The sequence below is a fragment of the Pantherophis guttatus genome, chromosome 5 (assembly GCF_059756535.1).
Source record: "Pantherophis guttatus breed Tessera chromosome 5, ASM5975653v1, whole genome shotgun sequence".
Classification (NCBI taxonomy): domain Eukaryota; kingdom Metazoa; phylum Chordata; class Lepidosauria; order Squamata; family Colubridae; genus Pantherophis; species Pantherophis guttatus.
Genome location: NC_142067.1, coordinates 99,840,667 through 99,858,689, shown reverse-complemented (window position 1 = coordinate 99,858,689; position 18,023 = coordinate 99,840,667). Strand labels below are relative to the sequence as shown.

At 39.8% G+C, this 18,023-nt stretch overlaps 1 protein-coding gene across 1 annotated transcript in view; it reads left to right on the top strand.

Moving 5' to 3' along the window:
• The window catches only part of TMEM255B (transmembrane protein 255B), a 49,251-nt gene extending 35,956 nt beyond the window's left edge, over positions 1-13,295 (top strand). Inside the window, exons 6-9 of the mRNA XM_034420457.3 lie at positions 2,327-2,412; positions 8,352-8,511; positions 10,833-10,976; positions 11,898-13,295. Of these exons, the coding sequence (XP_034276348.2) occupies positions 2,327-2,412; positions 8,352-8,511; positions 10,833-10,976; positions 11,898-12,065 (558 nt within the window). The 3' untranslated portion in view covers positions 12,066-13,295. The remainder of the gene's footprint in view (positions 1-2,326; positions 2,413-8,351; positions 8,512-10,832; positions 10,977-11,897) is intronic.
• The last annotated feature ends 4,728 nt before the right edge of the window (positions 13,296-18,023 follow it).

The following is an 18,023-nucleotide window of genomic DNA, read 5'->3' as shown; positions in this document are numbered from 1 at the left end:
GCAGTTTTAGGATTTTTACTTATTCAGGCAGTTTTTTGTTCTATGCTTAATTACCCAGCAAATATGGAAACCAGTGCAATGAGTATCTGCCATCCTGAAAATTGACAATTTTCCTTACGTTCCTACCCATTTTGGCTGGACAGCCAAGTGGCTTTTGTCTCAGGAGCCCTGAACTCTGACATCAATTCTCAGGACATATTTGAAGGTTCACCATCATTGCTCTTAATTTTCTCACACTCTAAAACATGCAGGATTGGCAAAAAAAAAAAAAAAAAAAATCAAGATGGTGGCTGCAACAATCTGATGAATGCAGTATCAGTTTTTCTGTGCCTTGTCTGGACATCACAACTACCATCTTGCCTTTTTTTTTTTTTTTTTAACTATAGTTTGCAGACAGCCCTGGCATCTTTGAAAAGCAATTACATAGATTCATTCTAATTTGCTCATCTCTGTGCAATTCATTTATGTTATTAATTTTTCATGTGGAATTTGAGGTTTTGCACATCTGTCTTAGTCTATTAGCCTCACAGAATTGTCACACAGAATTGATTTTGCAGCGTCTGTGAAATGTGCTGTTTTCAAAGCTAGTGTTGCAAAATGGGGACTGTAGAAGGAGATAATAGAAAGCAAATAAAGCAGAACTGAAAATGCAAATAATGCATATTGCAAAGCTCCAGATATGCACCATTGCATGTTCTTTTTGTTTCTCGGGATTTACAGGAATCATAATACTTAATAATAGCAAAACTTTAGACCTTACAAGGGTAACCTCAGTAGGAGCCCAGCTGAATTTCTATCAAATGAAGAAGGAACCTAATCCAAATCTGAAACAACAATGAAAAATGAAATGAAATCTTATTGCTCTGAAAACAATTGCTGCTTCCCAATCATGTTTCAGAAAACAGAGATCAATTCTAGGAAAAAATGAGGAGGGGGGAGGATTCCATTCCTGGAAAAATGATTATCTTTCCCTTTACTGATGAGGCTAGGTTTTCCAGAGTTGAAAACTAATGTAAAAACAATGGATCAAAGAAAATAGGCATCTCAGAGCAGCTCAGAGCTAGCCTACATTTATTCCTTCCCACTGATTGAAATCAGGTGACTTAAAAACAACAACCAGAAGCTGTAAATTCTCCTCCTTCCTCATTTCTTTCCTATTGTTTCTCCCACCAACAAGGTTCTTAGCTTCATCCTTGCTCCATCTATGAAACATCTCTGGGGTTTAGGATTGTCTGGCCAGCATTGCTGATTATTATATCTGAGTTGTGAAATAAAATATTATAGTTTTCATTCTTCCTATCATTTTTTTCCTTCCTAAAAAACAAGGGTACATGATAATAAATTACTTAATGGCATCGGCTCTTCGAATTGAATGGGCCAAGCCCTGTCAAGGCAAGATCCAGCTGAAAGCATCCCTAAAAGATGGCAGTTTAGCATTCAATAGTTCAATAATTGGGAGCCCAACCTTTTCCTAGATAGCTTATTATCACACAGATTTCAGTGGATCAAAGTCCCCTTATCCTCAGTATATCATACAGATATATAAAATATCTTGGAACACCTTTATTCATCGACAGCCAGTTCGGTGTAGTCTTAAGACAGTATTTCTCAACCTTAGCAACCAAGAATTCTGGGAGTTGAAAACCAGTCATTTTAGAATTGCTAAGAATGACAAATGCTGAGTTAAGGCATCAGGCTAGAAACAGGGGGCTGTGAGTTCTAGTCTTGTCTCTCATTCCTAAGAAGGAGGTAATAGCAAACCACTTCTGCAATCTTGCCAAGGAAACTGCAGAGACTAGCCCAGGCAGTCACCAAGATACAGGAATAACTCAAAAACACACTCACCTATTAACAGCCTCTTCTACATGTTCTCGGCATTGCCATGCTGTTGGTAAATATTATAAATTATGTCCTCAGGGACAGTAGCAGCCATCCATGCAAACATGTTGGGGAGTTACAGTTCAACCAGAGAGAAACAGGAAAATCATCTAAGAATCCAGATTGTCCTCAACCCTGCCTTTTCATCGGTTATATGTGATACATTAGTGAGGCCCTGGTGACTAGCCTAGCTAGATTTGCTCATCTTGGAAGGATATTACCTGGTGGGACGAGGAAGGAATTTCTTTGGGGCAATTTCTTTGGAATTTCAGTGAAGGCCTTTCTGTTCTGGTGAAATACAACCCTATTCAAGCAGCCTGAAAGCAAATTTGGCATACTTTTTTTCTAATCTTCCGGTGGCTCCTGGTTGCCCACCCATATAAGAGGTTCAGCAATAATCTGGCACAATGGGTGGCACTAATAATTATCAGTTGCCTTCTCTTTACAGGTGACCTGTTATGCCTTAAATAACAAATGCCAGCTGAAAGTGAAAAGTAACACCTGTTACTGCTGTGATTTATATAACTGTGAAAAGTAAGTATCTCTTAGACCAGGGTTAGAGATCCCAACCCCTGGTCCATGGACGGTAGCAGTTCATGGCCCATTGGGAACTGGACCACTCAAGTGGCGGGCTTCATTTGCACATGCACAATGAAGCTTCATTTGCACATGCATAGGAGCTAGGTCCATGGAGCCAGAAAGGTTGAGGACCATTGCCTTAGATCAACCCTATCACAGGGTAGCTGTGGAGGGGGAGAAGGGAACTTTGTTGTATGTTGCCCAGAGTAACTTTTTGTGAAATGTATGGCCATATAAACTTGCTAGCGAGCAAGCGAGTGAGAGAGATGATAGATAGATAGATAGATAGATAGATAGATAGATAGATAGATAGATAGATAGATAGATAGATAGATGATAGATAGATAGATAGATAGATTGATTGATAGATACCGAGGTGGTATACAGCCAGTTCAGACTGGTTCAAGGGAACCAGTTGTTAAATTTTTGCACAGTTCGGAGAACCGGCTAATCACGCCACTGGCTGGCCCTGCCCCGTCCACCCCTCCCTTCCCAGTCACTCTTTATGTCACTTGCCTGCCTTGGCCACAACATAGCAGCTGCTGTTCTCTGGCTCCCTCGCTCGCTAGCTCGCTTACCTTGACCACGTGGCCCCCACAGCCCAGCCCACCTGCCTGCCTTCACACCAGCCTTCCACACAGCCCAGCTCCCTTCCGAGCCTTCCTTCACCATTCTCTGCTGCCTCCCATGTGGCCCAGCTACCTGCCTGCCTGGTGAGCCTTCCTTCGCCTCTTTGCCGGTGTGAACGGCCTGTTACAGGGCCTTCCTAGGGCTCCCCCGGCCTGTTAAGGGCCAAAATGGAGGGTCCCTGGGCCTGATCCAGCCATCCCAGGCCCCATTTGAGCTTCCCTAGGCCTCCCCCAGCTTGTTACAGGTTGAATGGAGGGTCCCTGGGGCCGATCCAGCCCTCCCCACCCCATTTGCCATGGCTTTACTGTACTTACTTTTTGAAGAGCTGCAGAAGAGACTGACCCACATGGCAGAGAAACCAAAGTCTTTTATTCAGAAGCCAGTAAAGCTGTAAGAACATGAAATGTAAGGAAAGCAACTTTTCACAACTGAATAAAAGACTTCGGCTTCTCTGCCAAGTTTGGGCCCAGTCTGCTTGCTGCTGACTGGCTAGTTCAAATGAACAGCTTCAAGGATTGGGGCATGGCAGCCAATCAACAAGGGCCTTGCAGTACAGCCCAATGAGACAAAGGATAAGGATAAGGATAATTTTATTTCTATACCGCCCCTCTCCCGAGGGACTCGGGGCGGTGTACAGCCAGGTAAAACACAATACAAATATCACAATTTAAATTTAAAAATTCTTAAAAGTATTACATTTAAGGCCAAAATTAGCTAAAAAACCCAAAAAATTTAAGAACTCTGAATTTAAAAATCAATTATGAAGCTAGCCCTGCCTGTCGGAAGAGCAGGGTCTTAAGAGCACAGCGGAAAACTCGGAGATCAGAGATCTTCCGTATGTCCGGGGGCAGTTCATTCCAAACGGTAGGGGCTCCCACAGAGGAGGCTCTCCCCCTGGGTGTCGCCAGTTGACATAATTTGGCCGACGGCACCCTGAGGAGTCCCTCTCTGTGGAAGCGAACTGGTCGGTGGGAGGCTATCGGTGGCAGAAGGCGGTCTCGTAAGTACCCAGGTCCTGAGCCATGGAGCAGTTTAAAAGTGGTAACCAACACCTTGAATCACACCCAGAAGACCACTGGGAGCCAGTGCAGCTCGCGCAGGAGAGGTGTTACATGGGCGCAATGAGTTGTACCCATAATTACCCGCGTGGCCGTATTCTGGACCAGTTGGAGCCTCCGAGTGCTCTTCAAGGGGAGCCCCAAAGGAAGCAAGCTGCTCGTTGGTTGGCTGCTGTTGCTACCTCAATCCCTGAAGTTGGCTCCAAGCGAAAGTCTTTTACTCAGAAGTTGGTGAAAATGTTTTCGTTAGATTTCACATTCTTACAGCTTTACCATCATCTGAATAAAACACTTTGGCTTCTCTGCCAGTGGGTCAGCCTCTTCTGGACCTCGAGATTTTCAAAAAGTAAGTAATCCATGGGAAATGGGGTGGGGAGCAGTAAGTGGAATCTGAGATGCTAGCAAAGCAGTCTGTGGAGACCCAGCAGGGCAGGATGGGGTGGGGGAAGCAATTGTGGGGACCCCAGGTATCTCAGTGGATTGGGGGATGCCTTGGATGGTCTGCTCCAGCATTAGGCCCCACATGCTGTTCCTTAGCCTGAGATATCTCATGTGCATTTAAAGACCTGCGCATTTGATTAACAAATGCATTGGGGAAAACAGGGAGTGGTCATGTTCATTTAATGTGATTGATTCAATCAAATGAACCCCCAGGTTACAAATGTAATTGGCAGGCTCTATTATATTTGTAACTGGAGGATTACCTGTATAATGAGGATGAGGGAGGGTCTCAGGGAAGTCCTGCCTTAGCACCACATGAGTCCTGTGTCACGCCCACCCTGGCCATGACCACCTAGTCACATGACCACCCAGCCATGCCTACCAAGCTGGTCATTAGGGCAGAGAACCAGTTGTTAAATTATTTGAATCCCACCAATGGATGGATGGATAGATAGATAGATAGATAGGTAGATAGATAGATAGATAGATAGATAGATAGATAGATAGATAGATAGATAGATAGATAGATAGATAGATAGATAGATACATAGATAGATACATAGATAGATACATAGATAGATAGATTCCTAATTCCTAAGTCTCAACTCAGATATTTGACAGTAGTAAGTGCTCATGAGAAAAAGAGAAGCCACTGCCACTGCCTACTTAATCCTAACCTAACCCTGGATTTATAAGGTTTTTGATAGACTCCAAGGAGAAATAAAATTTGGCCCAAGGACATCAACTGAATGGATGAGCCCCATTCAGGTTCTTTGTTAAGATTTATCCTCTCTTTTTGCTCTGTAATCATAGTCCTTTTCAAACAAATGCCTTGTTTAATAGTATCATTCATTTATTTTTGCACTTATAGTCAGATACTTATTAATAGGTAGGTAACAACTAAAAGCATAGATACACCATGTTTAAACCCTCCTATCCCCTGAACCTTATTTATGAGGCATGTCTTAAAACATTAATCTCAAGGATGAACTTAAAATTGTTCATGAAATATAGAGATAATGATTTCAGATTTTAAAAATAATGGATTACTTTTCACAAAATCCCTTATAAGATTTTTAACAAGTCATCAGGATATGGTATTACACCTTAATTGCCATTTATTAATTGTATTAATTGCATTAATTAATTGCATTAATTTCAGGAGTTTTCTAGATTGGGTGAAAATAAAATTAAGTTGATGCATTTCACCATATCTGGTTTTTAGAGTTGTTCATTCCCATCTTTCATAAGGCACCAGGCTAGAGAGCAGGAGACTATGAATTAAAGTTCCTTCTTAGCCACCAAAATCAATTGAGTGCTTTTGGGCCCAATCCACTTCTCAGGGTTGCTGGGAAAATAGAAAGAAGAAAGTGTGTTGGATATATTTGTCACTTTGAGTTATTTGTAAAAATAATAAAGACATGAACAAATAATATAAATAAATAAGTACCGTATTTTTCAGACTATAAGACACACTCCCCCCCCCAAAAAAGTGGGTGGAAATGTCTGTGCATCTTATAGAGTGAATGTTGCCAAAGCCCTGCCCACCCGCCAGCCACCACCCTTCGGCCTCTGCCTCCCAGCAATTTGCCCCTTTGCAGCAAACAGCAAACAGCCTGGTCAGCTTCAGCACGCCTGATTTAGCATGAGCAGCTGATTGGCAATTGGATCTACCTCCCAGAATACCACCGATCAGCTGTTCCAGGTTGCGGAGATTGTCGCCACCCATCGCCGCCTCCGCACATGCCATTTTCTCCCTCCACGTGCCCCATTTTCTGTCTCCACGCTTCCCATTTTTGGTCTGTTCCAGGTGGTGGGGATAGGTGGCAGCGGCAGTGATTGCCTGGAACAGGATGAAAATGGGACGCGCAGAGGCCAAAAATGGGACACGCGGAGGGCAAAATGGGACGTGTGGAGGCGGGAATAGGTGGCAGCGGTGATGGGTGGTGACCGTGCTGATGGGTGCAGCCATCCCCACAGCCTGGAACAGCTGATTTGTGGTATTCTGGCAGATCCAACCGCCAATCAGCTACCCGTGCTAAATCAGGCTGTGCTGAAGCTGACCAGGCTGTTCCTGTTTGCTGCAAGGAGGCAAATTGATGGAAGGCAGAGGCAGAGGCAGATTTTTTTTTCTTGTTTTCCTCCCCAAAAGCTAGATGCGTCTTATAATCCAGAGTGTTTTATAGCCCGAAAAATACGGTAAGTAAGTAAGTAAGTAAGTAAGTAAGTAAGTAAGTAAGTAAGTAAGTGTAAGTAAGAATTCCCTTGTATTGTAACATTTTTGTTACAATAATAGTTTATACATTTATTTACTTATCCAATATACATGGCCACTAAATTACTCAGGGGAGCGAACAAAGTTAGAATAAAACAAAAACAATTATAAACCTTACAAAAGGTAAAATACACAGTGTTTGAGCAACACAAACTAAAATCACGAGCATAACCAATACGCTGATCCCTGCACCCTGTAAACCCCAGGCATCGAAACACGTCTTCAGAGCATTCGGAGAGGCCAGCAGGGCTGGGGCCATCCTCATCTCCTGGGTGCAACCCCAGAAAAGATGTGTCTTCTAGGCTCACCAACTAACATCCTCTATTCAATGAGAGCTGAAGCAGGTCCATCCTGCCTGACTGGATCAGATGAATAGAAACAATTTGGGAGAGATGGTTCCTCAAGCAACCCAGTCCCAATCCACAAAGAGCTTTAAAAGTGACAACCAGTAACTTGAATAACACCTGGAAGCACATTGGCAACCACTGTAGTTCACAGAGTATTGGGGTCCATGTACTGAATAACTGGCAGCATTTACTACTCGCACTCCTGCATTCTGAACCAGCTGAAACTTCCAAATGCTCTTCAAAGGCAGCCCTGGGTAAAGTGCATTCCCGTCATCCAGAAAAGAGGCCAGAAGAACATAATGGTAACAAGGATTTAACTATACAATGTTTCCCAGTGTAAAATATGGACTTTTTTTTAAAAAAATGTACCCTGTTCTAAAATGTACCCTGTTCAGTCTACCCTGAAAATAAGTCCTAGCTTGATTTTTACACATGTGCCCAATATAAGCCCTACCCCCAAAAACTAAGCCCTAATTAAGATCCCACCCACTCGAGAATGCTCGGGTAAAAATTAAGCTAGGGTGGGGATGGGGGAGTAGAGCTGCCCTACTACTTACCTTTGGACAGTTGTAGCCAGGCCTACACACCCTGACACCTGCCTCGCCAGCCCATTTCTTCTGCAGCCGGCAAGGCTAGCAAGACTTTTCTGAAGGCCTCTGTAGCTGATACAAAGCTCCGGATTGATTCAGAGCTCTGTTATTGACTGCAGAGGCCTTCAGGAAAGCCTTGCTGGCCACAGAAGAAGTTCCTGAAGACCTCTGACGGAGAAAAGGAGGCCGGGGTTGACGCACGCAAGTGAGGTTAGTCAGTGGATGACATCCTCCGAAAATAAGAACTGGTGCCTTTTTTGCTGACAAAAAAAATATAAGACAGGGTCTTATATTTTCGGGGAAACATGGTATTCCTCCTTAAAACTACAAATGTTTTCACATTCTTAATACCAGCACCTTGCTAGAGTTTTTAATCTTGCCAATTTACCCAGACAGTTATTGTTAAGGGGAAGAGGGCAGGAAAAGAAGGAGTTAATACATTCTGACAGATGTGATTTCAAAGGAAGAAATACTATAAGAGAGAAGGGACAAAGTTGGAATGGTACCATATAGCTTTCCATCAGGTGTTAAAGCTCTGATATCCTGTTTCCAGCTCAGAACACTCTACCAGCTATTATGAATTCCTTGGAGTGAGCAGCTGCCAGGATGTGGTTCACCTCTATCGATTGCTTTGGTCATCCACCGTCTTAAACATCATTGGTTTGTTCCTTGGCATAATCACAGCAGCCATACTTGGAGCCTTTAAAGATGTGGTAAGTCTTGCCTGCTATTAATGGACATTAATCCATACTAGCATGTTTATGTTGTCCTGGCAAAATAAAATACAAATATGCAGTACTTTGGACTTGAACCCAGAGTATAAATGGATGTCCTAAATTTATACTTATACGTCCCTCCTTAGAGGCCTGTTTTCCTGGGACAGCTGAAGTGACCAAGGAAAAATATGTGTTTGAATTAAATAGTTGCTGATGGTGTGTTCTCACAGCTCAGAATTATCTTATAGTGTCCTGGAGGGACTCTAAATATAAAGCCACTTTAAAATTAACTCTAATCCTGGTGACCATGGATAGACTGTGTTCCAGGGGTGGGTTCTACTTACCTTTACTACCAGTTCACAACGGGGCTGCACATGCACAGAAGCTTCCTGATGATGTCCGGGTCGAAATTAGTTCAGGAACTGTAAAATGAAAAAAAATTCAAAATGAAAAACAAATGTCAACTTCCTTGCTTGATTAAAATAACCTAGCTTGCTGCAGTATGTTTACAATTCCTAGGTTTTTCTGTTTACAATAATTTTCACCTAATCATCTTAGTTAAATCTCACAAAGCTGCTTATCTAGATTTCATGCAATTGAGAAAGCATTCCTCTGTTTTACCTTGAATAGGACTATCATATCTGAGTTGCCAAAATCTTAATGCATTCTACATAGTGGAAAATTAGAGTTTTCTCTATTGGTTTGCTGCCTTTTATGGATGTCTAGATTTTTTTGCAGCTCGGATAGACTAAATCTATTTTTATTTAATATACTAGTGACTTATCAATTGAATCTGCACTAAATATTCTTCACTTTAGTTTCTTTGGAAAACTCCAACATTTTTAGTGCTTTGGGGCATTGCCTTTTTTAAAGAAATAATTCTAAGGAATTGTAACAAGCACATGCCATTGTCTAATAGGGCTGTGCAGCATTTGGAATTTGAAATCTACTACAGACTTCTATCCAGCTGTCATCTTTGTATACATATGCTATAATTTATAATGTGTTCTTTGCTGGTCATATTTTTTAAAAATAGCTTTTATTAAAAGACTTTTATTTAAAAAAAATTACATGCACAATAAGAAATACATTCAAACATATAGTGAAGTAAATGTGAAAAAGAAAAGACCAATAAAAATGGGCATAGAAAAATGAAAAGAATGGAAAAGAGCAGAAAAGATTAATATATACTTGTATATATTAATATATATTAAGTTTTATTAATATATAAAACTTCTGATCTTCCTCTTGGCAGTTTTACATGCAATTCTAATCAAATTTAAGATTGCATCATAATTCTCTGCTGGTCATAAAGTTTTATCCTCCATGGAATATGCCTGGGTTGCTATTTTTTAGAATGGACTGTGCCAACAATGTAATTAACATGGATGGTGGGATGTAGTTAGGATAATAGAAATATCTTGGAACTTTTGGTTGGCATTGCATACTGAGTGATCAGGCTTCACTTTTATTTAAAAGTTTGACAGTGTTATACTAACTGTTCATGTTAATTAATGTGGACAATTTTATTTTATTAAGTATTTATATTTGCAAACGGGGGCCGGGAAATAAATGATTGTTTAGGAGACACAAATCAAGATTTGCTAGGCAACTGAAAGAAAGGCAACTTAAAGCAGTCATGCAGTGCTGAGTTGGACTTTTTATATAAAAATCCACTCTTGGCAGAAAGCAACTGCCAAATCCCCCCACCCCATGTAATATCCAAGTCTGACGGCTACTATAGTTAACCTGGAATACTGCAGTTGCAATTCCCTAACCTAAGCTTGAAGCATTGTCTTAAAAGAATGTTTCTTCTTGCCCGAATGAATAGAATACAAAAAACTGGATTATACTAGAAACAAACGTTCAAAAGACAACTGAAGGAAACAGAATTTTTCTGCTAGATGTTGGCCTATAGAACCCTCTAGCTCATTGTTCCTCAACCTTGGCAGCCTTACGATGGTGGACTTCAGAATTCCCCTCCCAATCTTAAAGCTATCTAGTTTTGCTCTAACACTTTGCTGCCCTGTAGTGTTGTGTGGATTCTTCCAGCCTTAGAAAAGAGAACTTGCCAGCCCCATTACTAGCTTGTTTTACAAGCTCCAATAAAAGCAGGCTTGTTGCCAAAACAGTGGACTTTTAAACGAGGTAAAAAAAAGATTGATTTCTCTTTTTAAAAAGCTTTCATTTGCCCATCTATACAAATGGAATGGCATATTATTTGGGGAGGGGTGATTAATGTATCAAGGGAAAAAGTATTCAGCATTGAAATCAGACTTGGAGAGGAAGTAAAATTGATTCATCTCTTGCCATTGCAGGTGCCTGTTTCCCAAATTGCCTTCAGCTCTGCTCCGCCACCACAGATCCTTTACAATCCTGCTCAGCAGATCTTGACATATGCTGGATTTTGTCCTTCAGCAGCTTCTGTTCCTCATTATCCTTCCTATCATCTGCCCCTTCAGGTAGAGTACACGAGGTGTGCCAATACATCTGGCATTCACAGTGCCATCCTGGATTGCTTTTATAATGGGGAATTTTGTGTGTGAATCTATGGGTGCATATTGACTACTCTAATCCAAGCCTGTGCGATGAATACCAAGTGGACAAAAGAGCATATTTTCGTGTGTGTGTTAGGAGGAATATCTATTGCTACCACAGCTTAACATTTATGTTAGCATTTCTCAAGCTTAACAATTTGAATAGACTGGCTGGTAATTCTAGGAACTGAAGTCCTCACATCTTAAAAGTTGCCACTTTTGATAAACACTGATTTATAAGGTCAACAGAAATGGGTTTGTGCAGACAAAGAATCAAAACAAAGCAGATAAATCAGAGTTTTGTTGATATTGAAAGCTAACACAGACAATGTTTACAGATCGTGTTAAGCCAAGAGTTACTTTACCAATGGTCCTTGGACAAGGCAAGAACAAGCAGAGTCAATCCTACAGATAAGCACAAGCTTGTTTGTTTGCTTTATTGCTTCTGGCAACAGACAAAGAATTGGGCCAAGGACTAAACTAACCAGAAGCTTGGGATTCTGGATTTAAATATCACAACAAGATATAATTAAAACAACCAAAGAGTTACCCACTTAAAAAGTATTTTCAAACTGTGGTTCGTTATATATAAATGTGTCTCAATTCTTCCTTTTGTTTGGCTGGATTCTTATATCATCACTACACCAAAATAAATTAAAAAAACAAAACATTATGGTTTAGGCTTGAGAATGATGTAGGTTGAAGTAGGTCAAGTGCATGTGTGCGTGTAAAACTTTGCAGTGGCAAATCCAGAATTTGGGGCTTAGAAATTATGAAGTTTATCAGCATACATTTACTGTTTTACACTTCAGCTTCATTGCAAGCTTTTTCTTTGTCTTGGTGCAGCCTACCGGCAATTTCCCAACATCTTCGTCTACTGATGTATCTTTAGCTGATGACCCCCAGCCACCTTCTCAGGCCAGCTGTAACCATGGGGTGCCTCCTAATGCTCCTCCATTATACACACCAGCCTATTACTTGTCAGGTGAAAAGCCTCCACCGTACGTACCATAGCCAATAGATTATTATCCACCTGTTTTTGAAAAGTAAAATAGCTTTGGCAGTGAGAACAATGTGTGCTGACTAGGTTAGCTTTCATTCATTAATGTCATTTTGTGTGGCATTGTATTTCACCATTTTAAATCTCAGTGTCAGAATGGAAAATGGGCAGCATAAATGTAAGCAAATAATTCATGAAATCAATGTCAATTGGCTACAATTAGCAATATCAAGTGATTTCTTTTTCACCCCAACAAAGATATCTTCTCTGGCAGAGTCACAATTAATTGCATTTGAGATTTATGTCTGGTTAAATTTAAGATAATGTTTTAAAAATAGTATGACCTAACTCTTATTTACTAAGGAAAACCCTTAAACTGCTCTACATCTCATATAACTTCTATTAAACACTCATAATTAATCAAATCTGCCAGAAAAATGGCATTTATTTTCATATGGATCTTTCAGTAACTGTCATTTGTGTTTTCCCTATATATTTGTATGCAATTTGTGACCTGAGATTTGTATTACAATATCCTGAGAAGAGCAGAATCCCAAAATTATAATGCAATCTGAGATATGCATTGTTACTTTTCCTTTAAAATGTGGACCAAACCAAACTGCCCAATTTTCCTGAGGCAGAACTATATTGAATTGTATTCAGGATCAGGTATAATAATAAATAAGGTTAGTCAAAACTAAAATAATATCCCTACAGTCACCCACATAGGTTAGCAATTCAGATACACATTTGATTCATATGTGCTTTAACTCTCAAACAACCCCCATCCATCTTTTCTATAGGAATGCAAGGTTTATTGATCTTTTCATTTTATTATGCAAAATCAACAATTTGGTGATTTATTTTATCTCCAGTGAAAATTTACCTAACTATTTCTGAGCATATATATATATAGCCAACTGTCTTAGGGTCATCAGAGATAGAGGTGTATCTCTGTTTTTCTGCTTATTCAGTATCTTCTTTTGGGTAAAGATGTCTTCCAAAAGATTGTGGTAGTTATTTTACAATAAAATATTATGTACATATTTTTCATATTTTCAGAGTATGCATTTTATCAAATGGAGGGATAAATAATCTAATCTAGTATGATCTAGATTCTTCCCCTTCCCATCCCACGGTACTATATTGAAATATGGACTATATTTTAAATATTTGGATTTGTTCTCCTTGTCTGAATAGTTTGTGCTGTCTAGGACTTAAATAAAGTTATTGCTTTCTGCAAACTGCAGGTTCAGCCAATTAATAATTGGGCAGAAGAAAGGGCATTGTAAAAGGAATCTGTTGGGAAAGAGGAGGATTTGGGGTTCACCAATTGTTCCAAAAAGGCTGGACAGAGTTCTTTCTCTCCATTGCCTGTTCCTAGCTTAAAAACACTCATGTTGTCAAAGTCTCAGAAGGCCATGGGAGATACAGCAATAGTAGGGTTTTGTTGTCTTCCAGTCAATTATGTCCGATTCTCAGAAACTTCCTGGACAAGTTCCTGCAGTTTTCTGGGAAAGGTTTTTTTTTCAGAAGTGGTTTGCCATTTCCTAGGGCTGAGAAAAACCAACTGGCTCTTGATGACCGAGCAGGCTTCGTGCCTGAGCCAGACTAGAATTCACAGTCTCCCAGTTTCCAGCCGGTACAACTCTCCTAGAAGATTATTAGGGCTTGCAAAATCCTCTTTTATTCCATTATCCACAACAAACAGAGAAAATAAATGCACAATCTGAAATAAAAAGGATTGGTCTTGGGGAAAAAATTACTTAAAATCAGAACAAATAAATGTATTATATTCCCCAAATATCCTATAGTCAGTATTACCAGCCATTCTTCCTATATTATTATATATTTATAATCTAATAACATTTCTCTGAACAGGCTAAATGAGGAGAGATATATGCTTGTCACTTTTTTTAAAAAAAATTTGCATAACAACACTTTGCACCATAATTTAAACGCATATTTTAAAGCTTAAAAAACACTTAATTATCTGACAGTGTTTCTCAACCTTATGAACTTTATGATGTATGGACATCAACTTCCAGAATTCCGCTGCCACTTGGCTAAGGAATTCTGGGAGTTAAAGTCCACACATCTGAAAGTTTACAAAGTTGAGAAAAACTGATCTATGATATCGTCAATTCTGAACCTTATATAATTCATTACAGCCAAGAACATTTATAAACAAGAAAATGTTGTTTTTCTTGATTGCTAGAAAACAACCAAGCTCAGAGAGAAGTAAGGACTGCTCATTTCAACCCTGAACTACAAATATTCTATTAGTTCTAAATATGCTTGATCTGGTATAATGAGGATTCTGAGATTTGTTTTTTAAAGCAGGGGTCACCAACCTTTTGGACTTCAGGGACCACTAAATTCGTAATTTTAAATCCTGTGGACCACTAATATGATCTGCCTAATGATCGGCTGGGTGGGCGTGACTAGGTGGCCATGTGACTTGGTGGGCATGGCCAACTTGATGTCACTTGCATCAAGGGGTGCCTCACTGGCCTCTACTTGCCCCTCCCCTCCCAGCCACTCCTCACCTGCCCCCCTGGGCTCCTTAGGGCCCCAACAGGAAGCAGTTGTTGGAGCTAAGCAGCCATCACAAGAAAGAGTTGTCAAAACAGCTGGCTCAGTTCAAATTGGATCTGGCCGAGAAGAAGGTTCAGCAGAAGCACCTCACTGAGGACTACGAGCATAGGCTTTCCAAGCAGAGGGAAGACCTGCGGGAGTGCAAGGCGAGGTACTAGCGCCTGGACACTCAGTGGGCTGAGATGGTCAGCCAGTTCCAGGCCATGAGGCAGTCCCACTGGAACAAGGCCCTCTGGCTCTTTGCCACTAGCAGCACTTCCCTCCAGCCTTCATCCAAAGCCCCGCACCAGACCCCAAGTCGGAATTTCTGCCCTCTCCGACCCACACAAAAAGACCCCAAACTCTCTGCAGCAACACAAAAGTTCAGTGCACGTATCCGGCCCAGGAGCCATAGTTTGAGGACCCCTGATTTAATGCAATATAAAAAATGAAATAATTTTTCTGCGGACCACCAAAATTTTCTCGTGGATGACCATTGGTCCACGGACTACCAGTTGGTGACCACTGCTTTAAAGTATCTGCTTTAAATTAATTTTTAACCGAGTAACAATTCCGTTGCATGAAAGGGCAGTGGAAATATTTTTAGAATGAAGTAATTTGGGACAATTAAAACTATTTTATAAATAAATAATTTAGTGCTTTAAGATATTTCTGACCACACTGAACAAACAAATATAAAGGGAAACTTCCATTCCTAGACAGGGTGTAGTCCTGGGAAAAGAAATTTCAGTAGTGTAGCTCCTAAAGTAAGATGATTAATAAAAGTCTTGGAATCTGCTTGGAACTAGACAGGAACCCATATAATGTGTGGGGTATTTTGTGTGATACTTGCTTCAATGTAACAAGCCTAAAAAACCAAAAAAACTAGATTTGGGGCAAAATGTCTGTAAGAAGAAAAACTCAACCATAACAACTTGTTAGCACTTTGGTGACAGTACTTAGCTTCCTATCTATTACAGAGTACAGAGTGATAGTCTTCAAACATACATGAAATACTATAGGCAGTGTTAAGAGATGGCTAAAATCAACACAACCAGCTGAAGGATAGCTCAGTGTGTGTGACATTGTGTATTATATTTGCAGATAATGAAAAAAATAGAAATATTCGTTATCTTGTACACCTAACAGCTTAAATAATAACTGAAATTTGAGCCAGGTCATTCTTTCAAAAGATTGAATTTCCTAGTTTCACATCTCTGTTCCAGATCTACATCATCCATCTGAGAGCAAATTAGGAGACAGAAATTCTAGAACACCAGCGAAGTAGAAAAGTGGCAGATTTAGTAGAATTAGAATTAGTAATTCCTATTCTCTAAATGATGAAATTTCAAGCTCAATTGGAGCTTAGCTACAGGGTTTATGGTCTCAATCACGGTAGCTTTTCCAATCATGTTGAAAATATTATTACATAGTTATGCTCTTTATATTTTCAATGAGAAAGGAGGAAAAAATATAGTGATATATATTTGTGGGCATGTCTGTGTACGTGCATGAAGGGAGAATACATGAACAGATGAATGAATGCAGGATAAATGCCATGTGTTTAAATAAAAATCCTTTAAAAACATTTTTGTGGGCCTCTTCTTATATATATGGAAAAATAGCATCACAAAATGACGATATAAATAGGATAACCAATATTTTTAGCACTTCAGAAAGCATCCAAAATCAGGTGATAAATCAGAGGGCTACACATATATTACTATAAATATACATGTAAGGTAAAGGTAAAGATTTCCCTTGCACATATGTGCTAGTCGTTCCCGACTCTAGGGGGCGGTGCTCATCTCCGTTTCAAAGCTGAAGAACCAGTGCTGTCCAAACACGTCTCCGTGCTCATGTGGCCGGCATTACTAAACACCAAAGACGCACGGAACACAGTTACCTTCCCACCAAAGGTGGTCCCTATTTTTCTACTTGCATTTTTACATGCTTTCGAACTGCTAGGTTGGCAGAAGCTGGAACAAGTAACGGGAGCTTACCCCGTTACGCGGCACTAGGGATTCGAATCGCTGAACTGTCAACTTTTCAATTGACAAGCTCAGTGTCTTAGCCACTGAGCCACCGCATCCCTAAAATATACATGTATGTTTTGACAAAAGCTAAAACGTCACCTCTTTCCTCCGCAGTGCAACACTATTCTATAAGTTTGTCAAGCAATCCAATTAGTAAGCTTCTGATAATATTATAGTGACATAATGTAACTATACTACTTTGTAACTACCCCCCTAAAGAAAAACATATATTATTGCTTTACTCCTATATTTTTTCAGCTTTTGATGGGCTAAATTTGAAAAAATGCTGTTATATTGGGTTTGTAAGGCAAATGTCCCGGGGCAAATAGCTTTCCCAATCAGAGAAAGGCAAACATATTCTGAAATAACACACAAATAATCTGAATAAACAACAGCAAGCAGATGCAATAATTTAGGAACAGCAGGATAGACATGGGCTATATAAAAATTCAAGAAGAGCCCAAGCTTGTTACTTTTCCCAAATTAATTTCTTAATGGGGTAGTTATCTGTAGCATATTAAGATTTTATATGGCCAATCTGTTTTACTAACTTTTATTGGATTCCAGGTTAGTCTAGAAAACCACTGTGTACATGGGGAAGAAAAAAGGAAGACTGAAAAGAAATACTGTAGAGGCTGAAATTGAATTTAAATGCTGGGTCCTCCTTCCTTTAAACACTGAACTTATCTAGTTTCAGGAAATGGTTCCTAAACTGCTTCTGCTGGAACAGGCACTTTTTTTTCTATTTCGTGATTTAATTTAATTTAATTTAATAATTTAATTTAATTTAATTTAATTTAATTTATCGCATTTCTATGCCGCCCAACTCCCAAGGGATCCTCCCACTCTTATGGAGATCCCAATCCTACTGGATAAAGTCACATTTACTTTTGTTTATTGTGAGAAAGAGAGCTGATGGAACTGGTTATCCAAAGATAATCAGGACAACAGGTTTAAAATCCATACCACCCTTTGAATAAACCAAAGGAAAAAAGGAGAGCACTCCATCCTATGCTTTTGCATCCCCTATGTTTGTACTGTATCCAAAGTGAGAATAGCATTAGTATGAGGATTTTATCTTACAAGCCTTGATTTTCCATTACAGATTTTACTTCCGACAAATGTAAAAGGAACCAAGAAAGGAGAATGGAAACTACTATTGAATATGTGGATTTAAATGTTCCTTGTTCCCTCCATAATTGCCGTTTGCCATGAAAGATTTTTCTAAAACCAAACGTATTACAGTATGTCTAAATTAGATAGGAAAACACGTTTGCTAAGCTTAAGCTTTGAATGGGAGAAAATGTTAAAATCTCACTGCCCATGATCACCTACAGTAAATGCTGTCCTTGCATCATA